This window comes from Glandiceps talaboti, chromosome 15 (genome assembly GCF_964340395.1).
Source record: "Glandiceps talaboti chromosome 15, keGlaTala1.1, whole genome shotgun sequence".
Classification (NCBI taxonomy): domain Eukaryota; kingdom Metazoa; phylum Hemichordata; class Enteropneusta; family Spengelidae; genus Glandiceps; species Glandiceps talaboti.
The window spans coordinates 23000673-23021845 of record NC_135563.1 but is presented as its reverse complement, the minus strand read 5'-3'; the positions used below and the strand labels follow the sequence as shown (position 1 = coordinate 23021845).

General features: G+C 35.8%; 2 protein-coding genes across 3 annotated transcripts; both read left to right on the top strand.

Annotated features, from left to right (window-relative positions):
* Positions 1-961: 961 nt before the first annotated feature.
* Positions 962-10586, top strand: LOC144446115 (CREB3 regulatory factor-like). Of its 2 annotated transcripts, none has more exons than XM_078135825.1 (8): positions 962-1225; positions 3148-3360; positions 3710-4684; positions 5006-5234; positions 5463-5799; positions 6837-6910; positions 7500-7622; positions 8088-10586. In XM_078135825.1, the coding sequence occupies exons 2-8, from the start codon at positions 3331-3333 to the stop codon at positions 8186-8188; spliced, it is 1869 nt and encodes a 622-aa protein (XP_077991951.1). In that variant the 5' UTR covers positions 962-1225; positions 3148-3330; the 3' UTR covers positions 8189-10586. The 2 variants fall into 2 exon arrangements, with proteins under 2 accessions (XP_077991951.1, XP_077991953.1); XM_078135827.1 differs by having other exon boundaries at positions 963-1225; positions 5601-5799.
* A 3244-nt stretch (positions 10587-13830) lies between these two features.
* On the top strand, positions 13831-18417 carry LOC144446784 (WD repeat-containing protein 54-like). The gene is made up of 8 exons (XM_078136619.1): positions 13831-14081; positions 14663-14725; positions 15125-15191; positions 15588-15644; positions 16172-16379; positions 17035-17197; positions 17448-17519; positions 17723-18417. Exons 1-8 carry the CDS (start codon positions 13857-13859, stop codon positions 17855-17857), a joined length of 990 nt encoding a protein of 329 aa, XP_077992745.1. The 5' UTR covers positions 13831-13856; the 3' UTR covers positions 17858-18417.
* Positions 18418-21173: the final 2756 nt, after the last annotated feature.

Here is a 21173-nt window from a genome sequence, read left to right as displayed (position 1 = left end):
TTAATACTTTCCGTAATACAATGAATATCTTACATTATTATGATAAAACTAATCTATATTTATGTTATTATATTAAATTTCTATTTTGTATATTCTCATATATGCAAATAAAGTAGCAACCGCGAACTGTTTCAGTTTTTAAGCCTGGCCAGGCTGTGGCATTGTTATTGTTTTCTTGCCTGTGCAATGATCATCGTTTCAGAGGTCAACTTGAGTAAGATTACCGCATTGCAGTGGAAAATCCCACTGCAAGGAATGTATAAGGTCAATCACCTTTATCGTCGTATATTGCAACACAAACACTGACGACGTGAGGTTGAATAAATCCAAAACAAATGATGCAACCTTGGTTGCTGCACCTCTTTCAGAGTGTAGATTTTAATTTATATATTGATCTCCAAAAGAATGAATACAGTTAGAATTTTCCTTCATCATTTCAGTGAAAAAATATCCTTCTTTCACGACTATACGTTTTAGTAAATATTTTTGACATTCTATGCTGCACTGCGGTCATGTTTTAGTATTATGTGATGTCGAGGGTGATGATTTCGCAATTTTCTCGTCCCTGTATGCTGACGTAAAAGTTGTAAATAGTGGTCATGTGACTCTCACATGACATCCTGGTACGGACTCGTTCAAACCAGTTTTGATTGTGTTGGGAGAATTTTGTGTACGTGAATCACAAAATGGAATAAGCAAAAACGGTTCGAGGTCAAGAATTTAAGAATCCCTCATGTACGACAAATGATATAGCTTCACTTTTAATTTATACGTCGACTTCTCTGAAAATCCTTGCAAAATGTCTCAAACCGTTCGGTTTTTTTGTCAGTATTGTGCAACTCTCCCCATGTGTGCCTGGTAATCTGCATTGAATACTGGGCGGATCTACAAATGAGATATGCAAATATGTACATGATATGGATATTGATTGGTCAGCTTGTTGTAAACATCGCAAGTCACGGGACTTTGAGATGTCACTGACAGTACCATAACAAAAATCGACAAATATCGAAGAGATGTTTTTCTGCAAAAAGCACGAATTTCACACTTCTGCAAGCGAAATTGGTCACTAAATGCAGCCCATGTATTGATCAACGACTGAAGTATATGTCAAGTGCAATTTTAGTTATCAAAATCGAGGATAATTTGTATTTTGCAACGAAAAAAGTGCCGGACTACCCATCAACCTTGGATCGAAAACAAAAACACTGTCGCTGGGTACAAGGTACGTATTTTTATCTTCTACAATTTCCGCATATGTTATATGTTGACATTTGTATCCTTGTAATGTAGTGTTTCTCCGTATTTTGTGCTGTAATGTAAATATTGGTACAGTTTGAGGAGTTTAGTTCTTGCCAACAGAGGCGAGATGGATTGATTTGTTCGAATTTGGTGACCAACCTCACAAGTCGTGCAGTTACATTCGTTATGTACAGCAAACCAGTTACACAATATTGTGAACTCATGGTTCATTCCAGAACATTTGTTGTAGGGCACTGTCTTATCCTCTGTGTTTAGAACTTTATCCAACCTCAAATCGGGTATTTGCACCTACCCCTTCTTTTGCCACCATGGTGAACAACAAGGAATGCCCCATACCCGGTGTCGGAGACCACACACAGTTCTGATCTTATAATAGGTAAAAATGTCCTGCTGCTGCTTCAGTGAAGGGCTTCATGTTTCATCTGTTGTGAAACTCCATCGTGTATTCTACGTTGGGTAGACGTTGTCATTGACTATGTTGACGAAAATCGGAGGGAATAGATAACATTCATTGTACACCTGTACAGGTTATTTAAAATATGAAATGTTACCAATATATGCTAGTCATGTGTTGTGCCAATAATTAGATATATAAATAAATAAATAAATAAATAAATAAATATATGTTCGATATACTGACCAGAAATACCACCGTCCTCTGAGTGATTGAGACAAACATTGTTTATACAAATAAAAACTGTAGCAAAGTCTTATTCACAATCAGAAAGTTAATGGAGTAGTGGATATGTCAAAATGTAAAAAAAAGAAAATAGTTTATTTTGAATGTTTCATAATAAAGACAGTTGATCCAGTATTAAACCACCTTTGTAACACTAACATTCACCAGGAATTGCCATGCAAAATTATTCATTAGTTTGAGATTGAATGTTCTATTTTTAAAGTAACTTCCTTGAGATTGAAGTAACTACATGGAATATTCAGAGGGATTAAATATTCAAACTATTTATTCTGTGCACCATGCAATGTATTGTACCTCACCTGTACAAGACAAATATGGTGGTGGAGAGTAGGAATTTAGGACAGTTGATATACATTGTTAGGATAAAGCTAGGGTTGTCTTTTCTGTTGATAAATTGTTAATGTATTTCTCAAAAACCTGACCAGTTGAATAATAGTTGTATTGGAATTTCACACAATATATTGAAGTTTATTGAAAAAAATATTGTATTGTTTTCAGCACTATACACTCAATTGACCCAGTTAATCTAATTGTCATTCTATTGACCTATTTACAGAGAGGTGTATCAATTATATGACACTTACAAAGGGTTAATTTGCAACTTACAAAGGATGCCTAAGTATAGGAGAGAAGGGATGGAAGAGAATGTGTGGTTGTGTTTATTAGTATTATTATTATTATTATTGTTGTTGTTTTTGTTGTTGTTGTTGGTGGTGGTGGTGGTGGTGGTGGTGGGTGTGTGTGTGTGTGTGTGCATGTGTGCGTGCACCATGGGTGTTGCAATCGTGTGCATAACGTGTGTCCATGTGTTGGGGGAGAGAAGACCTTGTAGTATTGTTTCAAAATGCAGTGTTTGTTTTCAATAACATCCAATCAGAATCTGGTGTAGAAGTGTTGATCAATGTTATTCTTGAATTTGTTGATGTCCTTGGAAAGTACAACATAGTCTGGTAATGAGTTCCATTCAGTAACAATATGAACAGGAAAACAATTCTTCCGCGTTTCTAGTCATGCATGCTGTTTCTGGAGTTTTGCAGCATGTCCCCTCGTATTAGTGTGTGTAGATTTCTCTAGTGGAACCGAACATTTGTCAATGTTGTTGATTATTTTAAGTTCTTGCAGCATGTCCCCAGTTAATGTAATTGTCTAATTATCTAGTTCTTTTATCATTGTTTTCATTCCAGTGAATAAATCCTAGCAGGCCAATTATAAAATTGGTAGAAGACATCGAACAGAATTACCCTTGTGGTTGGAGAAATCTTGACAGAACTGTTGACACATTCATTTTACTAAAGTTACTGTTTTAGCTGCAACTAACCAGGAGGTTACCATCCAATTCACTTGTTCATTGGGAAGGAGTAACACCAATGGAACGAGAAAGAGGAACATACATCACTGTGAGTCAATATTTAGTTATCTTTTAGCACCACTAAAAATAAGTTTAGGTAATGTTTCATATATGGTGTGTGTGTGTTTAAACACTAGAAATGCTTATCCCATACTTGTGACACTTAATTCAATGGATAGTATCAGAGGTGTATCTGATGGAATGATCTGGACAAAGTCATCTGATCAGTGATACATGCATGAGTAAAATGTTAAAAGTTTTTTTTTTTGGGTCAAAAGATGTAAACCCAGGTGAAATTCAATGGAGTATTGCTATGAGTGCCCAGATAAAGAATGCATCTAAACATTTAAATACTATAGTACTAATTATTGGGCTCAACGCACTCTACTTTCTTGCAGCCCTTTCAGTTTGATATGGAGTGTACATACGGTGATTTGCAGAGTGACTTTTACTGCATGCGAACAAAGGAAAGATGCCTGTCTGCTGATAACGTATCTCAGTGCTCTAGCAGTCCCCAGTCTTGCTTCATGTATGAAGGAGATGTACATGGAATGGACAAAGTGGCAGTCAAGGAGACATATTGTCAAAGTGAGACTTGGAAGGAATTGCCTGATCTAGACAGTGTTACAGGTTTCCCTGGAGACATGTCTTTGAATGACAGCTTCAATGTGTTTGGTGATAGTGGGCGAGATTCACTATGGGGTTCCCAGGAAAGTGATTTCTTTGACATCGACGTGTCCAGCCCCCTGCAAAATCAGGATGATATTTCACATGGACCAACTCTCGCAGAGTTAAACATGGAGGACTCTCAGCCAATCATAGATTCATTTTACCACCCAGACCTCCAGAAACAGATGGTAAACCATAAAGTGAACAGTGGACAAAACAAGGTGTGTGGTAACCAAACCCTCATCACAGGCATTGATACCGACAAAAAGACATTTCAGAGTCAGAAGCCATCCAAAATGGCCACCTGTAATGCAAAGGATGAAAAATCTGAGGATGAAGTCACTCTGAAACAAATCCCCATCAACAAAAAAACAGACTGTCTCCAAGGAGACCAAAAGACTGAAGTCCCCGTGGTAAGGGAGAGATGTAGCACTGTCAACAGAGAGGATGAAAGAGGGCAATGTCTGTCACAAAACGAGTCAAAACTTACAGATTACAGCAGCCTTTTTATCTCCAAGGCCAATAAAATGACTATCAAGCGAGAATCACCAGACACAGTGCCAGTGAATGAATCAAGCATGGACAGAAAATGGGAAGAAATCAAAGAATTTATTCATGATGAGAATGAGGATCAGCCAGCCAGTCAAGCACGAAATGGGGTTCGAAATAACAATGGACATGACTATATGAGTACAGTCTTTAAGGTAATGTAATATTGTTGTACAGAACACATTCTATAGCCCTGGGTTCCAATTTCCTTGTGTGATGCTGTTATTTGAAGTAGAAACAAAACCTGTTCATTTGTCTGTCATATCCTTAAATCAAAGTATACTAAATTGGGTCTGAACCAGTGAGTGAAATGCGTAGTGGGGGACAAACTTGAATAATATCTCTACATTATTATGATTCAAGTACCAATATTTTATACAACTGTGTTAGACAACTGTTTTTTTTGACACTCAACATGCTAATCTTAATCTGACATGAGCCATAAAAACCTGTCTTTTTACCCTATTGATTTTTAGTATGAGCATAACTCACCAAAAGAAAGTGAGGATAGAGATGACATAGAGTCTAATGATGAAGGGTTTGCCAGTGACCATGATGAGGAGATGGAAGATGAAGACGAAGAAGAAGAAGAAGAAGAAGAGGAGGAGGAGGAGGAGGAGTACATGATGGAAGAAGATGATGATGATGAGGATGATAGTGATGAAGAAACAAAAATGCCAGATGACAGGTCAAGTGGTCATACAGGTACATAGTTAATTGTTAAAATATACTGTTTTATGGATTATAAAACTGTATAGCTGTTATCCAGTGATGAATGCAATTGTAGAAAGGAACAGGCCTGAAGAAAATTTACGGTGGGTGTGACAAAGCTTGTGTAAAAAGATGTATGTTATATATCATATATCAAGAGGGCTTTATAAGTCTATTCAAGACGTGTTCATGGCAATAACTGATAATGTACCTATTATGCAGGACATCCAGTATCTGACAGCTGTCTCACCCAAAGTGGGCGTCAGCATGGTAACCAGAAAGACACAATCTGGTTGGTGACCTCAGCTAAGTCACTAAAGATTGGTAAAGATACACTTGTTTTCCCCACTCCTCATTCAGGCTCACACTTGTCGAAAAAAGTGGGGAAAAGTAGACGAAGCGATTCAGAAGACTTGACACCCAACCCAAGAAGATTATTACACATTGGTAATGAGCTACGTAAACTAAACAAAATCATCAGTGATCTGACACCAGTGAGTGAACTGCCAGTCAATGCAAGACAGAGGTCTCGAAAGGAAAAGAATAAACTTGCTTCAAGGTTAGTCTACTGAAGTTGAGCTCACCTTGCTAAATATAGTCAATGCTTTTCAGGATCACAAATAGTTTGTCTGTGCATGCAATCTTACTGCCTGTATTCACAAAAGACAGATGTTCAGCATATATGTGTACTCTTGGATAATATCAGAAGAGAATGATTTTCCAATGTAAATCGTATAAAGGTGAACAATGGTTTAGAATATGGCATGGAAAATCTGTTCTTGAGAATAATAGGCACAAAGCAGTATCATGTACAATTTTGGTACCACTCAATGTTCACTACTTCGTGAGGTAGTTGCCATTTGATACACCGTTGAAAAGACTACAAAGTGAACCTCGCCTTTTGCCCTTGTTAGAGTCTTGTAGAATGTTAAAGTACAGCTGCTAGTCATGATGCCAGGAATCAGTTTATACTATAATTTCAGTATACATACCAGATTAAGAAGATTCAAACAAGTGTGATGAATGAATAGCTTGTCATCCCATGGCTATTTAGTACTTCAGTTCTACAACCCATGCATGTATCGAGTATAAAATGTTCTATTACTGCAAACTCTGTATTTTCACTCCTATATCAGCTTTAAATGGTATACAGTCAAAATGTTGGATCAATTTGAATTACTTAATGGAGTATAAAAATGTCTTTCCACTAGATTTTTGAATGTTCCCTCATCCTTTTCTGTAAGTTTTAACTTGGCACAGTAGAGTGTACTAGTCAAGTGTTAGGGTTGTCAGTGGTCTAGTGGTTAAACCACTTGCCTCTTACCACTGCAGTTGGAGTTTGAACCCATTCTGGGTTTGATTGAATTTACTGCCATGCTATAAGTAAGAAGAGTGTCATCCAGTTTGACTCTACTGAACAATGCAGGTTTTCCCTGGACATGCCAGTTTCCTCCTGCACTAACACTGAGGCCCTCTTCCTGTTATTTGGCAATACCTGTTGGATGGTAAATAAATAACAACAAATATGTATATATTATAATGTACAACTATCTATTGCATGATGGAAATACCCTTTATTATTTTTCTGCATTTTAGAGCATGTAGACTAAAGAAGAAAGCACAACATGAAGCCAACAAAGTCAAACTTCATGGTTTGGATGATGAACATCGTAAGTACATTTATTAAAGGTTATGAATATTAAAAGGCACACATGAGAGTGAGTCAACCTTTTTCGTTGTATTTTAAGTTTGATAGAATGACATTACAAGTAATAAGAATTTAGGCACTCAATCAATAATAATTCAAGTCTGCAAACTAAGGAATCAAATCCTTGAACAAAAGTCATATTAGGCCTAAAAAAAATTGTTTGATTCCAGTTACCCAACCCCACCTAGTTTTTCACACCAACCATGAACTTTTTTTAACGTATTCAAGAAAAAATAATAAAGTCGTGAAATTTGTGAAGTCTCGCAACAAATAGTGGACGCGGAGACTGACATCAACTTAAAATGACAATATAAAACTGTTCTTCCAATCAGTAATGGTTGTACATCTGATGAGACGAAACCAATAACACAGAGACCATATGGAAAACAACAGAAAACGTAACTACCTGAACAAGACACACACATATGAAAAAAATATATTAAAAAAAATTAAAATAAAAAATCTACCTACCCAACCTATTCTAAAATTGAGTGTAATCGGAACCACACAACTTTTTAAGCTAGGCCTTAAAATTTTGTTTGTGTCACCAGAGAGACTTCGACATGTGTTGACAACTATCAGACATGAGATAGTTCAGAGAGCTCAGTATCCTGATGAACAATATGGAGATACATTGACTGAAAAACTGGACAAACTCATCAAAGGTGGCTTAGGTAAGTGAAAAAAAACACTCTCCTGATATATACCATTAGATCATTTATAGCAATTTTGAATGACAGCCAGTTGTGTTGGGAGGGGGGGGGGGTGTGTGTGTGTGTGTGTGCGCGCATATGTCTGTCATTTGTATATGTTGATTAAGCCTGTTCGGGTACATTTGGTGTACAGTGTATTTGCCTATGTCTGATTCTGTGTGTGTATGCATGTGTACATGCACATATCTATGTGCTGTGTGTGTGTGTGTGTGTGTGTGTGTGTGTGTGTGTGTGTGTGTGTGTGAGTGAGTGAGTGAGTGAGTGAGTGAGTGAGTGAGTGAGTGAGTGAGTGAGTGAGTGAGTGTGCGTGTGCATGTGCATGTGTGTGTATCAACTTAAAGGTAAGTTCATATTACTTGGTCATATGAGTGTATTTGTGCTCCTTACAGTTTCCTCTTGATTATAATCATTCTGTTATAATTTCAGGGCAAATGGTTGCTGGACATACACCTGAGTTTGTAAATTCTGTGTTAGAGAAAACAGCAGCTGGAAGTTCCAGTGGAGGACTCACCATCAAAGTTAAATAATCGGTGGAGTGTTCAAAATTTAGGGCCACATAGACTCAACTATGTCATCAGTACAGTTTGTTAGCATTCAGAAATCTGATATGTCATCTGCACTTATAAGTATTCCATAGTAAGGAATATCTGCAAAGACTACCATCAGCTACTAGGATCAGCTGTTGTAATTTAACACACCTGTGAAGCAATATTAGCAAGTGAAATTTATCATGTGAAGTTTTAACTTACTGATTCATTAGATATTCTTTTTCTCAGTGGAAGTATAGGCATATTGATAAACAAGTATGCTGGTAGATATTTCCTTTTTTTCTCTCTCCAGAAAATACAGAGATACTTGTACAGTTGTTTGAAAGAAGTATAAAAAGTTGGATCAGCAAGACTTAGTACACATTGTTATTGCCAACTACATGAAAGTATTCAGTTTTGATTTTCATTGATTTTAATTTACCTTTGTGTTAACCTAATCTATGTTGAACTTTTTCTCATCTGTGTGACGAGTGTGTACATACATAGAAATTTACAGTTGTTGTCCAGGAACCAGTACATGGTTTGAAACTTGTGGACAATTAAACCACTTACAATACTCCATTCTTACACGTATATTGAAATTAAAACTATATATAACTATATAAGCTAAATATTATAAGGTACGTAAAATAAGTTTTGAGAAGTTTTATTGCATTGTGAAAGGTATTCTCAGTCAGAGGCATGGTTGGTAAGAAAGTTGCTGTACCCCCGATGGTCATACCTAGTTTAAGAATATACAATGATACAATAACAGAATCAAACATTGATGTCAAAAAGAATCGAAAGTACCATGTCACTTGTCAAATGTTAAATTCACTTGGATTGTAGTATAAAGGTCATGATGATAACATGCCACTGAAATGTCATTTAAATTATTTGACATCACTTTCTAGAGATATATTGACATTGAATGACACATTGCTGTTGGTTGAGGAATAAAAGTTGTATTTCAAAGAAAAAGAAAGTAGATTTGGAAACGGATTGACGAACCATCGCAGATGTGTTCTATATGTCAACATTTAAGTATATCAGTACTTTATTACTTTATAATCAGTCAGGAAGTCAGCTGTGTTCTCTGAAATAGTTTATCTATTTAAAATGTATAATTCAGTGTCTAGACTGAGTTGTAGGTATAGAATCATTTATTAGTCTTAGTTGAGATGGTTTGGTGAGATCTTATATTGTTAATTTATACTATACCAAAGTATTGAGTATTGCAGGACTTGGGCTATATAGCTGTCTTGTTTGTAATACTTCTAGTGATTTGCATTGTATATATATTGTAACTCTGTAAAGACACAAAGTTGTTCTATATTAATTTATTTACTCATGTTTCTATAGTGTTCAAAATAAATAGATTTTACATAGTTTTCTATTTCTATAAAATTGTCAAAATAAAATTTACACATTTGAACTCTAAAGCATTTACAGTCCTTCCAGCAACCAGACAAAACTGATTGGATTCACATAGCTGTCAACTATAATCAAACAGAAACTTGAGGCAGTTATTTTTTTGTCTTTGTTACCTACTAAAAAGTTTTTAAAAATGATATGCATGACAGTTGATGAGTTAAGGACCAATATAGACAATATATCAATAAACCTGAAGTGTAGCACTGCAGAGAATATTTATAAGACGTTGGTTCGGAAAAGATGATACCATATTGCATTATGATCACAACCTCAAACTAGTGAAAGAAGATGGACATAGCAAAGGAAAGTGACAGAGTGTGAAGTGATCTCAATTGACTATGCAGGACATAGTAGTCGTGAATTACGTCACTCAAGGGATGAAGACATTTTGGATATGTCATATCAGAGCAATGCTATGTTTATGAGACATGTCATATGAATTTACATTTATTTTAAGGAAACTGCCATATTTTACTACTTATGAATGTTAACTGATACTTTGTGTGCTTTGATCATTTACCAAGTATAACTTACCTATAGTGTAAGTTCAGTGAGTCACAGTTCCATAGTATACTTCCTTTGTTTCTTGTGCCTAATTTTATCTAAGATACTAACTGTAAGTGTTAAAAAAGGTCAGATCGAGGTCATACTGGCCACATTGATCATTGGTTAGAACTCAAGAGTTGATTACTACATAGACTAATGTGGCACTTACTGGTATAGACCTCATGTGCTGAACTGAACTGAAGTCGGCACACTCACACATGAACTGACCATGTTTTGGTACTTTTGGTTCAAAGCAATGCATACGTCAAGAGACAGAATAGTGTTCATAGGGATGAACGGTGTATACTGAAATATTGAAATAAGGAAATACAGACAGTGTATCATAGATATGCAACTTCTTGGTGTGAAGTGTAAATATTGCATCTTTTGATTTTGAAATAAAGGTGATATCTTGTACAATATAATAACCAGTTCCTGAGTTTTAGTTTATTTGTGTATTTCATTTCAACCTGTATGTCACAAGGATCTTTATAACCCGCTGTAGTTTATAAAAACGGAGCTACATCTAAATTCGTAACATTTCCCTTGAATTTAAATATTATTTATATACCTTGCATGGTGACAGAAGGAGACGTTTGCCACTACAGTGACAATAATTGAGCTGTAAAAATGAGTCTAGGATAAACAACTTTAGGAGATATATATTCACAATCCATACGAACTTGGAGAAACTGAGAAACCCCCAAAAAACATTTTGACAGTGACTCAAGGCAAACGATGTCCATTAGATCACAGATAACTAAGTTATCTGTGATTAGATTTATGTGTGATCACTCTATGAAAATTAGCATAAAGGAATGAGGAGGGCATGTCAACAAGTTAACTTTGTTCAAATAAGAAGAACTTCATAGAGAAACAGAATAATGACTACCATAAATAGGATCTACAGTGAAGAGGTTTTTAGCACAACAACTACAATGTAGGTTCAGTACTACTATAGGCATCGAGCGGTGTCTGTCCATCTCTGTCTGTCTGTCTGTCGGTCTGTCTGTCTGTGTATGTATGTGTGTGTGTGTGTGTGTGGACGACTTAAACTCACAAACTGCCAAACTGATTGCCTTGGTATTTGGTGGGGACATTACTTGTGGGGGTCTAGTTGGAAAATTGTTCAAATGAAAATGATCGCATCACAGGTGTGTGATTTGGGTCAAATAATGTGATTTTTGGTAAAAAACTTAAACTCGGAAACTACTGGGCAGATTTGTGGGAAATTTGGTGGGAACATTCTTAAGGGGTGTAAAGTAAGATTTGTTCATGACATGATGATTCCCTGAGAAATATGCAAATTAGGGCTAAAAATGTGTCTTTTTGGTCAAAAACCTATGATTCCAAAACTACTCAGCAGATTTGGCTGAAATTTAACAGGGATGCATCTGTGGGTATATAGATGAAGAATGCATACAATGATCTCATCAGTAATATGCAAATTAGGTGTAAAAATGTGAATATTGGTCAAAAATTTATATCTCAAAAAGTACTTGGTCAGTGAGACTGAAACTTGGTGAGATGTTTCTAGAAGTGTTATTCTGCAGTTTGACACCTGTAGGAATGCTTTGAAGAGAGGTAACGTCCATTGTTGTGTCCATTTCCTATTTTGCAGTTTGCACCATGTACATATCAAACTTATTTTGTGATGTGCAGTCTACGAAGAACTATTAGAACCATAATATGATAAGAAGTGGTGTGTGACTAATGACGTCATCAGAAAAAGTGGTGTGTGACTAATGACGTCATCAGAAAACAAACTTCCAAAATTAGATTTAATGTTATCGATTGAAATTACGTCAAAATACAAATTATTTCATCTGTAGATAGATCAGTATTACACTTAATAGTCGTCGTTAGTCACGCACCGAGAAGTTCTATATATGGACAATACAAAGGATTTGGTAAGGGTTCCTATTTGGATATTTTAATACAGAAATGAATAAAATGATTGAAATTTATCATGAAATTTTGAAAACAGCAGTGACAACTGAAAGTAGTGAAAGTGTATTAACGATGGATCATTGACATGTAAGATGAAACCCAATAGATGACTACAAAATGTATCTATAAGATTGAGTAAAAGCAAACAAAGACGGAGAAAAATGATAAGAACATCCGAGATCTAGCAGCTAAACTATATAGCTAGTTGTTCGTGTATGCATACTAGCAAAAAGCAGATGATATCATTATTTCAACCAAGAAGTGTGCAAAGGCATTTTTAACATTGTGGTATTTGTATATACACATGACGTATTTTCCGAGTCAACTGAATATTAATTATAATATTGATACGTGGGTTCACTTCTTGTCCATTACCATAGGTATATCAATTTACTGGATACGCTGTCAAAATTTTGTTATAGGATTCCCTAGTTAAAATTTGACACTTATATTTACTATACATTTTATCATATTTACACTGAATGGCAGTATTAGTAAGTGCCTTTATAGAAGTTATCACGAACGAAGTGGGGTGCTTGTCTGAAAGATTATAACTAATGGCAGCTGTGACCGAGTATATATTTAGTATACGTTGACCCTATTGTTACTCTTAAAGTACATATATTTGTATATATTTTTAGTACTACTGTCAGGTGCAGTCAACGAATCGATTTTCTTTTACTTTTGTAAAAATGAAACTTGAGAAATCTTAATGACTATGTTATTAACACGGTTTTGGGTTTTAATTGCCGATTACAAAGGTGAAAGTCAAAGTTCCTCGTATATACCCTCCCACTACGACGTTTTACTAAATGCCCTCACGCTGAAATCACATGACCACTATTCAACACCAAAACATATCTTTATGTCTGTGTGCCGAGTGGGTGATATTTCCATGGTGTACCTACCGGTACCCCTGGCCCTGTAAAATTTAAAAAGTTGATAACTAAACTCTATGCCAATGTATGCTAGCGCCCTCTGGCGACATTTAAAAAAAAGTGCATGCATTTCTTGATTCAGATGAGGTTGGGTAACCTAGATACTAGACTAGATTCAGATTGACTTATTTCACAGGTACATGCAACAAAGTTATTACTAACTTTGTGCTCGTTACAAAAGGGTTCATAGTATTACTACAGCCCCACGTAGCGACTGTGCATTTCAGAGAATGTTTTGGTTCACTACTGTATGCACAGTTGGCCAATTCACTAGCTTGCACAAGTCAAGACAGTAGACTTGACAAGTTGCAATACTGTACACATGCAAACACAGTCCCTCTATACAAACTTGTTTTTGGAGCGTGCAGAACACGGCAACACTCAAGATCTCGTTTTATTTAGACTTGTTTTAAGCAGAAAGAGAAACGTTTGGGGTAGAGATGAAATCGTCAACGTCCGTCAGAAGTATTCTGTTAGCGTCTCCCCTAATAATACATCCATGGTGGAACACAGCAGCTTCTTTAGTCTAGCTGCTAGACCTCGGATGTTTTTCCGGTACAATACGACACACGACCGAACATAGCTCCCTCGCTGCAAACTTCGTTCGCTTATCATATCGGCAGAAAGCCCGAACTTCCAGCAGCAAGACTACGGCTTCTTCTGCTCTTTCTACCTGCCCAGCTCCCAGCTTCCCAGCTGTAATGTAACTGAGCATGCGCATCCAATGAAAGCAAACTTCCGGTTCATTCCTTTTCAGTCGGAAAAGCCAGCCGAATCACTGATCATCATTACCAGAAATCATGTATCGAAAGGATAAATCGGTTCAACTCAAAGGCAGTGCGTCATGTTTATATAATAATCTGAGTGTTATGTCAATGCCAGATAAAAATGTTACCAGTTACGCTGTTGTACACAAAACGGTGGTAAACATTGCCAACTGTAGCGGCGATGCAATGAACATACAGCATCGACAAGTCAGCTGCAAAGAAATGGGAGCACCGTCGGGAAATTCAATGATTTTACAGGTAAGAGTTCCTTCATGTAATACCCCCTTCAATCTGTTCGTAAACTTCTTGCAATCTGGTATAAAATATCATAATTAGAGTTGTGTGGCGTGGATGGAGACAATGGTTATGCATTGATTTAGTTCTTAAAATGGATCCCTGGAAACTGTTGCTAATGGCAACGTACTCTGCGCAATCTACCTCAACGTAGAGATGACATTATGTGTTATCCATTCATTTCAGAATTAACATTATTGAAAGTTCTCGTCTATAGAGATGAAGGACATCTAATTTATAGTTTTACTATTAAATAATAAAATATTTCTGTTTTCATCAATTATTAAAAATAAAATCTGATGATAAATTGCATGTAAAAGAATGAATTTTAGTACCCATATAGTAATGGCCTTTGTATGTTGATGAATTTGAAATAGTCCTTTTTTTCATGCAGTTTATATATTTTCTAAGTTTATATTTTGAAATGTTATTTCTACTGATGTTTACAAATATTGATATTACCTCCGTATTCCTTATAAGTTATAAACAAGGTGTTGAGCAAATTTAATTTCAAATAAAATAATCTGTATCCATATTCATTACAGGCTAAATTCTGTGAATTTACACAAAGAAGTATGCTTGTTATATTATCTCAAAGGGGTATACAGGTAAGTCAAGGTGTAATTTCAGCTTTTAATAAACAAACAAGGTAGTTTTCTTTACATGAATATGTCTGTGTTTCTTTAACAGTTTGTATACTTCTACAGCTATCATTCTACCTATCTATCTGTCAGTCTATCAGTTTGTGTGTCTATCAGTCAGCCTGTCTGTCTGTCTGTCTGTCTGTCTGTCTGTCAGTCAGTCAGTCTGTCTGTCTGTCTGTCTGTCTGTCTGTCTGTCTGTCTGTCTGTCTGGTTGTCTGTCAGCCAGCCTGCCTGCCTGCCAGCCAGCCTGTCTGTCTGTCTGTCTGTCTGTCTGTCTGTTTGTCTATCATAGACAGAAGGAATAATGCAACAGACAGGTATTTTACATCTTGTTAAATTTAGTTGTTTATCTTTTTATGACAGATTTTTGAACCTGATGGATCCATTATGCTGTTTTGGCATGCATTTGGTAGTGCAGACAGTGGGCAAGGTATGTAGTACAAGGCATTCATTCTGACAAGCATTTTGCAGTCCATTAATGCAGTACAAGGCATTCATGCTGACAAGCATTTTGCAGTCCATGTATGTAGTACAAGGCATTCATTCTGACAAGCATTTTGCAGTTCATTAATGTAGTACAAGGCATTCATTCTGACAAGCATTTTGCAGTTCATTTATACCAATACGTGTAAATGTTGATGTAGATACAAATTATGGATGAGAATCTTAATTTGATCAATGACGTGTGTTGAGTAAGATAGTTGGATCATTTAACTCAAATACAAATAATTCTATGAAATTATAGATTTCATTTTCACTGTCATGTGCTTTTATGAATAACTGAATATTTATGTAAATAATGACTTTAAATTTTATCATCTTTTAGCTGGTGAAGTATTTGCCCGTGGTGTGACAGGAGCTGGTGAAGGTTTTATAGTTGTAGGTAAGATTCATATTAATATTATTGATATCAGTTCTCATGAGTTTCGATAAAGATCACCTGAAAACGTATGTATGCAATGTTGTATTCCTGAAATAACTGAATGCAGTGTGTGACACTGGTGTGCTATAGATGTTCCCTGTTGGCAGTGTTGATGATAGATTGACAAAACTGTCACTTGTTACACCCTTCTCTTTTTGACCAACTTACTTGACTGTTCAGGAGTCTGTATAGATGACTGAACAATACAAAATTAAATTTGACTTGAGAGAAAAAATTATAGATTCAGCTTGTGCCACTTTTAGACCCCAATGTTTGAATCCTAATTGTCTTATTTAGTGAATCCATTAGAAGTAAATTGAATCAATCTTTTGTTGTGGATCAGTTTTCTTAATTGCTCTGATAAATAGTTGTTTGTCACACACAAATTTTTAATCCAAATCTTTAAAACTCTTTTGCGTGATCATTTCTGGTAGAAGGAAAAATAAAATTTCAGAAGAAACATTAACATGCAATTTTGATTATTTTAGGGACAGCAAAAGGCACATTATTGGTGTTTGCAGTTCCACCTAGAGGTCCAAATATAACCATGGCAGAAACCTTGACAGGTCATTCATATGCTATCAGTGATTTACGCAATAATGGTAATGAGTTGGCTAGTGCTGATGACAGTGGTGCTATTATTATATGGAAAGCAGGAACTCCATTTAGTAGACTAGCTAAAATACCTGGTTCAGGGTAAGTTAGGAATATTTCCAGTACCAATATCTGAAAATCTATTTGTGTCTGATTTGCCTCAGTTGAAGATTTAGCGTGCCAACTTAAAGGGGAATGCCAGTCTAGTCATTTTCATAAACTATGAGTTCTGGAGAGTCATTTCATGATTTTACATTACCTACCATTACTTGTGAGTTCAGGGAAACTTCAAGTTGATCTTGTGCCTATATAGGGTATCTTTGCCATGCAGGCATTACATGAGAAACATTCTAGTTGCAGCTAGTGCACTTTTAACCCTAAAGTTTGAATTTGCTGGTTTTCATTACCTGGGTACTATTATTTTATCAGTGGAGATGTAGGAATTAAATAGGATCATAGCTTTGTTCAAGACCAGCTTTTCTCTAAACCTCTGTCAGACAACTGTTTTACATCTCTTAATCCTCCAGTGTCATGGCCGGGACATAAGGTTGCCATCAACTACTACCCCAACTGTTTTGCACACCCAAATATTAATCCTGATCCAGCATTGGCCCCCGTTTTCCACTTTAAGAAACTCTGTTTTCAGATGAATAATTCTAACTTTTCACAGATTTATTTGACACGTTATTGACTATGTAATGAGAGTTGAGATCAGATCAGTGTGAATTATTCACCATTATACTATGTTGCTATGTAGGTCTACCTGTACTGCTGTGTGTCTATTCAATGACTACGTTGCTGGTGCCTATGGGTCAGGACATATCCGTATATTTGATGTCAACAGTGGTAATGTTCAAGTCGAGATATGTGCACATGCCAAGTGGATAAATGCAATGGATATTGCTCCATCAGCGGGCCTGGTAAGTCAGTTGGTGTCAATCTACCATGTTTTGCCTGGTAAGTCAGTTGGTGTGAATCTATCATGCTTTGCTGGGTACCAAATGTAGTTTAGATGTCACGATATGACACACAACATTCTTACGGCAAAATACATTTGATATCTACAGAACTTCAACCAATCAGTAATTTGTTTCTATACAAAATCTGACCTTTGAACTCTTTCAAAAACCACAACTCCTTTTATTGATGGAATATTGTTTCTGATTTCAGTTGGTTTCGGCTAGTGAAGATTCCTTTGTCAGAGTTTGGGAAGTCAGAAAAGGAAATGAATCGTATCCAGAGGTATGTTTTTGTGTTGTCATTTTGTACTTATTTTGGGACATGATGTGTAGTAAGTCACATCCTTTGACTTACTTTTCATAATTTTATACAATATATTCATTGAAGGCATGACAGAAGTGTGGTTGTAATAGATTCAGTGAAGGCATAACAGAAGTGTGGTTGTAACTTGTAACTAATGTGATATCTCATTTCATTTCTTGTAGGTTGAACTCAGATTTTCTGAATGTGTAACAGATGTACAACTTAGTGGAGCCAAATTCACCAATAGGAATGGCCGAGCATTTGGTGTTACTGGCTATGATCACAATGAAGTGGTGTGTTTTACACAGAAGGCATGACTGGCATATAAACGATACTAAAGCACACCAAATCTATGCTCTCTCATATAAACTGTACTAAAACATCTATGCTCTCTCTCAAAATAAAAATCTATACTCTCATATAAATGATACAATATGTCAAATCTATACTTTCTCTATAAGCATTTATTACATGTGTTAGTCTTTTGTTGTCAATGTTACAGAAATACAAAAGAGTACAAAAACACTGTGCTGTTTTAAATTTCAGACACCTTTAACCTGCCAATAACAGGAAAGTTTGGTCTCTGAGTCCAAAATGATTAGTTTTATATCTTGTTGGTGAGATAAGATTTACAAATAATAACTATCCTTTGAATCTAGTAATAGTTGGCAGGCATTCATTGCAGGTGCTGTGTGTGTCTGTACGCAGACAACAAAATGTCTGTAGTCTGTAGCTTTCGTAAGGTACTCTCAGTCCAAAGTCCAAAATTGTTACTTACATTGTATTTTGAATATTTTTGATATTTGTGATTAGTGCTATTTTCACCATTATAAAGTGACATGGGCCAGTTTGTGACACTATATATAAAAACCATCTTGTATCATACTCATGTTGATTTTTACTCTGAAAAGAATATAAAATATCAATATAGGATAGACAGATTTGTACATGTGCATTTGTTCAGCTATCCTGATATCAGCAGCACTTTCTGGTAACAGATTGCACCCAAAAAGTACCTCATCAAATCATTTATTAGTTTGCCCTAACTGTTCTACTACAGATTTCATGATTACTGGTGACTTGTGTAATTCTTCACATAAACCAAAAATGTTACAAAAATGTCAAATCTGGCCCATGCCCCTTTAAAATGATACCTGAGAGGCACTTTGAGAGGTACATAATACAGTATATGAGTATTATTCACAATCTTGCTATAACTGTGTGGAGCATACAGTATTTAGTATTAAAATCTTGATGTTACTATCATGTGCTGTTCTGCTCATCAAAGATTCATAAAATCTTGGTAAGTTATTGGAAAAAATATCTACTTATAATTATTGTGGAAATGACTAAATCTCATGTACGTCTTTGCCAGCCAAGATCATTAAAGTGTGTATATATTGGTACTTAAACTGCATGGCAAAACCTGTCTTTATTGTGTCTTGTTTAGTGCAATACTTTTACAAGGTTTAAAACACTTGTGCATCACCAAGGTATTGGATACTGTATTGCAATATTTTTGTACACCTTATGTTAGTTATCAAGTTTATCTTGTTTGCACAAATATCTATATTGAAAATATTTTTTTTTGTCTCAACTGCAAGTTTACATATGGAAGAAAGAATACACTGTGTGTGTTTTCACAAGCCATCCTTTTCCCTTGAAAAATATTTTTGTACTTTTGGCAGAATGTACTTTTTTTTGCATATTCAAGTTTTAATATTATAGGCTCCTATTTTGTAATCGCCATGCTGTTGTATGCACTGAGGTACATTAGAGACTGTCTCTGGTCAACTTACGGATAAACACCAAAATAAAAAAATATTGCTCACTATTTATTTACAGTGCTTTGTAATGGGCGATAACTAGGTAAAATCTACCCAAGTTCCACACAGCCTTTTAATTAGGATTCTCGTATCAAAATTATGCTGCAAGGAACAGAATAGAAATCTTTGCAACTTCCAAACGCTGGTCAAAATACTGTAGGATGTCCAGACAGAGATCATGCTAATATAACATGTGTATTGTAGGGTTGTGTGTTAAGAAATGCATACAACTTGGTATTTATGCTTTATAGAGAATTCAAAGTAAACCGTCCATATTGAAAAATTGACCTTGACTTTGTAATGTAAAAAATTGAGTACTTAGTATCCTGTCTGTGTGTTACAGAATGAAAGTGATTTTTTTAGCTGTGTTGTAATTAAAATTACTGTAGGGTGAGAAAGTTTTGAAATCTTTTTTAACATAAGCACTGGTATAAAACTACTCCTGATTGGTTGGAATAAAATAGGAAGGTCATTATGATTGGACAGCGATTACCAAACACTAGTAAAGCTTATCCTGATTGGATGCAAGGGTGAACAACTCATTTTGTGAACTGGTGGTCCCCGGACCAGTGCCTTAAAAAATCCAGTGGTCCTGCTGAAAGAATTAGTGGTCCAAGGTCCCGCTAATGTGAAACATTAAATCTTACCTATGCATCTGTATATTCAGATGACTTTTTAACATAGTTATTAACAGTAAGGTATTAGTCCGATGAACCAGACAAGGTAAAATTTGTGTGGTCTGCCCCAAAAAATCGCTAGTCCTGCACCCAGTACCAGTGGATTTGTTCACCCCTGGGATGGAACCGAAACCATTAGATTCTTCTGATGGTGGAAAGCAGTAGTAAAGCTTTTATTACTTGGTGGTTCAGAGTAAAAATGACCAGGTTGCTGTAATTTCTAGAAGTGATAATTATCATGATAAGAATTAACCAAAGCAAGGTACCAACTGTAGGAGGAATTTTGTATCTATTGCAAGTTCACACTTACCAAACACTTGATATGATATTTCAAATTATAGTAACCAAGCTATAGCAGACATTTCTTGTGACACAAACTGCTCAAAACCCTTCAGAATTATATGAGCAAATGCATCAAAATTCACTATGGCATTTGTTGTGTCAGGAGGAAGTATGTTACATAGAGGCTGTTTGTACTGTAGTATGTGATCAGTGTTTCCTTTATTTATTCTTATACTAGACTTTTGGTAGATATTTCTGATGTTGTCTCACTTCTGTCAATGTGGTAATAAATTAAGAATGTATCTGGAAGATTAATTCTTGACGACTGCTGTTTTCTTCTGAATTGTTTTTGAAATGTTGTTAATACATGTAAAGACTGTAAGATACGTCGTGATGTTTCGCCCTCACCGGCCTCCTCTCACACATTAGGGGTTGGCCGATGTTTGAGGGCGCTCCATCACGGCGTACCTTACAGACTAATACATGTAAAGATAGGTGATTTCCATGGTGCAGGTCATGACTTACCACCTCCTTTGATATTTAGGACAAGATCTACTAATCAGGGCTGTGATTTGATGCAAGTTGCATATCCTCATTATCACTCACTATCTATACACTTCACTTTAGTCAGTTCATCACATTTTGATAACATCTTATTTCTGGACCATAGATGCAATCAAATACTCCCACCACCACCCACCATTTCCAGCATTTATTTTATATGTTTATGAATGTTCTAAATCATCATCCAGGTCACTCATTGGGAAGTTATAAATGTGAAATAATAACAGTCTGTCCTAGCTGTTGTTTTAAGTGACAACAGTTTCATATTCTATCCTGAATGTGGC

Coding starts and splice junctions, on each gene's coding strand:
- LOC144446115 (XM_078135825.1), top strand. CDS start 3,331: ATGGAACGAGAAAGAGGAACATACATCACT. Junction 5,800..6,836: donor AAGAATAAACTTGCTTCAAG/GTTAGTCTACTG, acceptor TCTGCATTTTAG/AGCATGTAGACTAAAGAAGA. Junction 6,911..7,499: donor TGGTTTGGATGATGAACATC/GTAAGTACATTT, acceptor TTGTGTCACCAG/AGAGACTTCGACATGTGTTG.
- LOC144446784 (XM_078136619.1), top strand. CDS start 13,857: ATGTATCGAAAGGATAAATCGGTTCAACTCAAAGGCAGTGCGTCATGT. Junction 14,726..15,124: donor TATCTCAAAGGGGTATACAG/GTAAGTCAAGGT, acceptor TTTTTATGACAG/ATTTTTGAACCTGATGGATC. Junction 16,380..17,034: donor GCTAAAATACCTGGTTCAGG/GTAAGTTAGGAA, acceptor GTTGCTATGTAG/GTCTACCTGTACTGCTGTGT.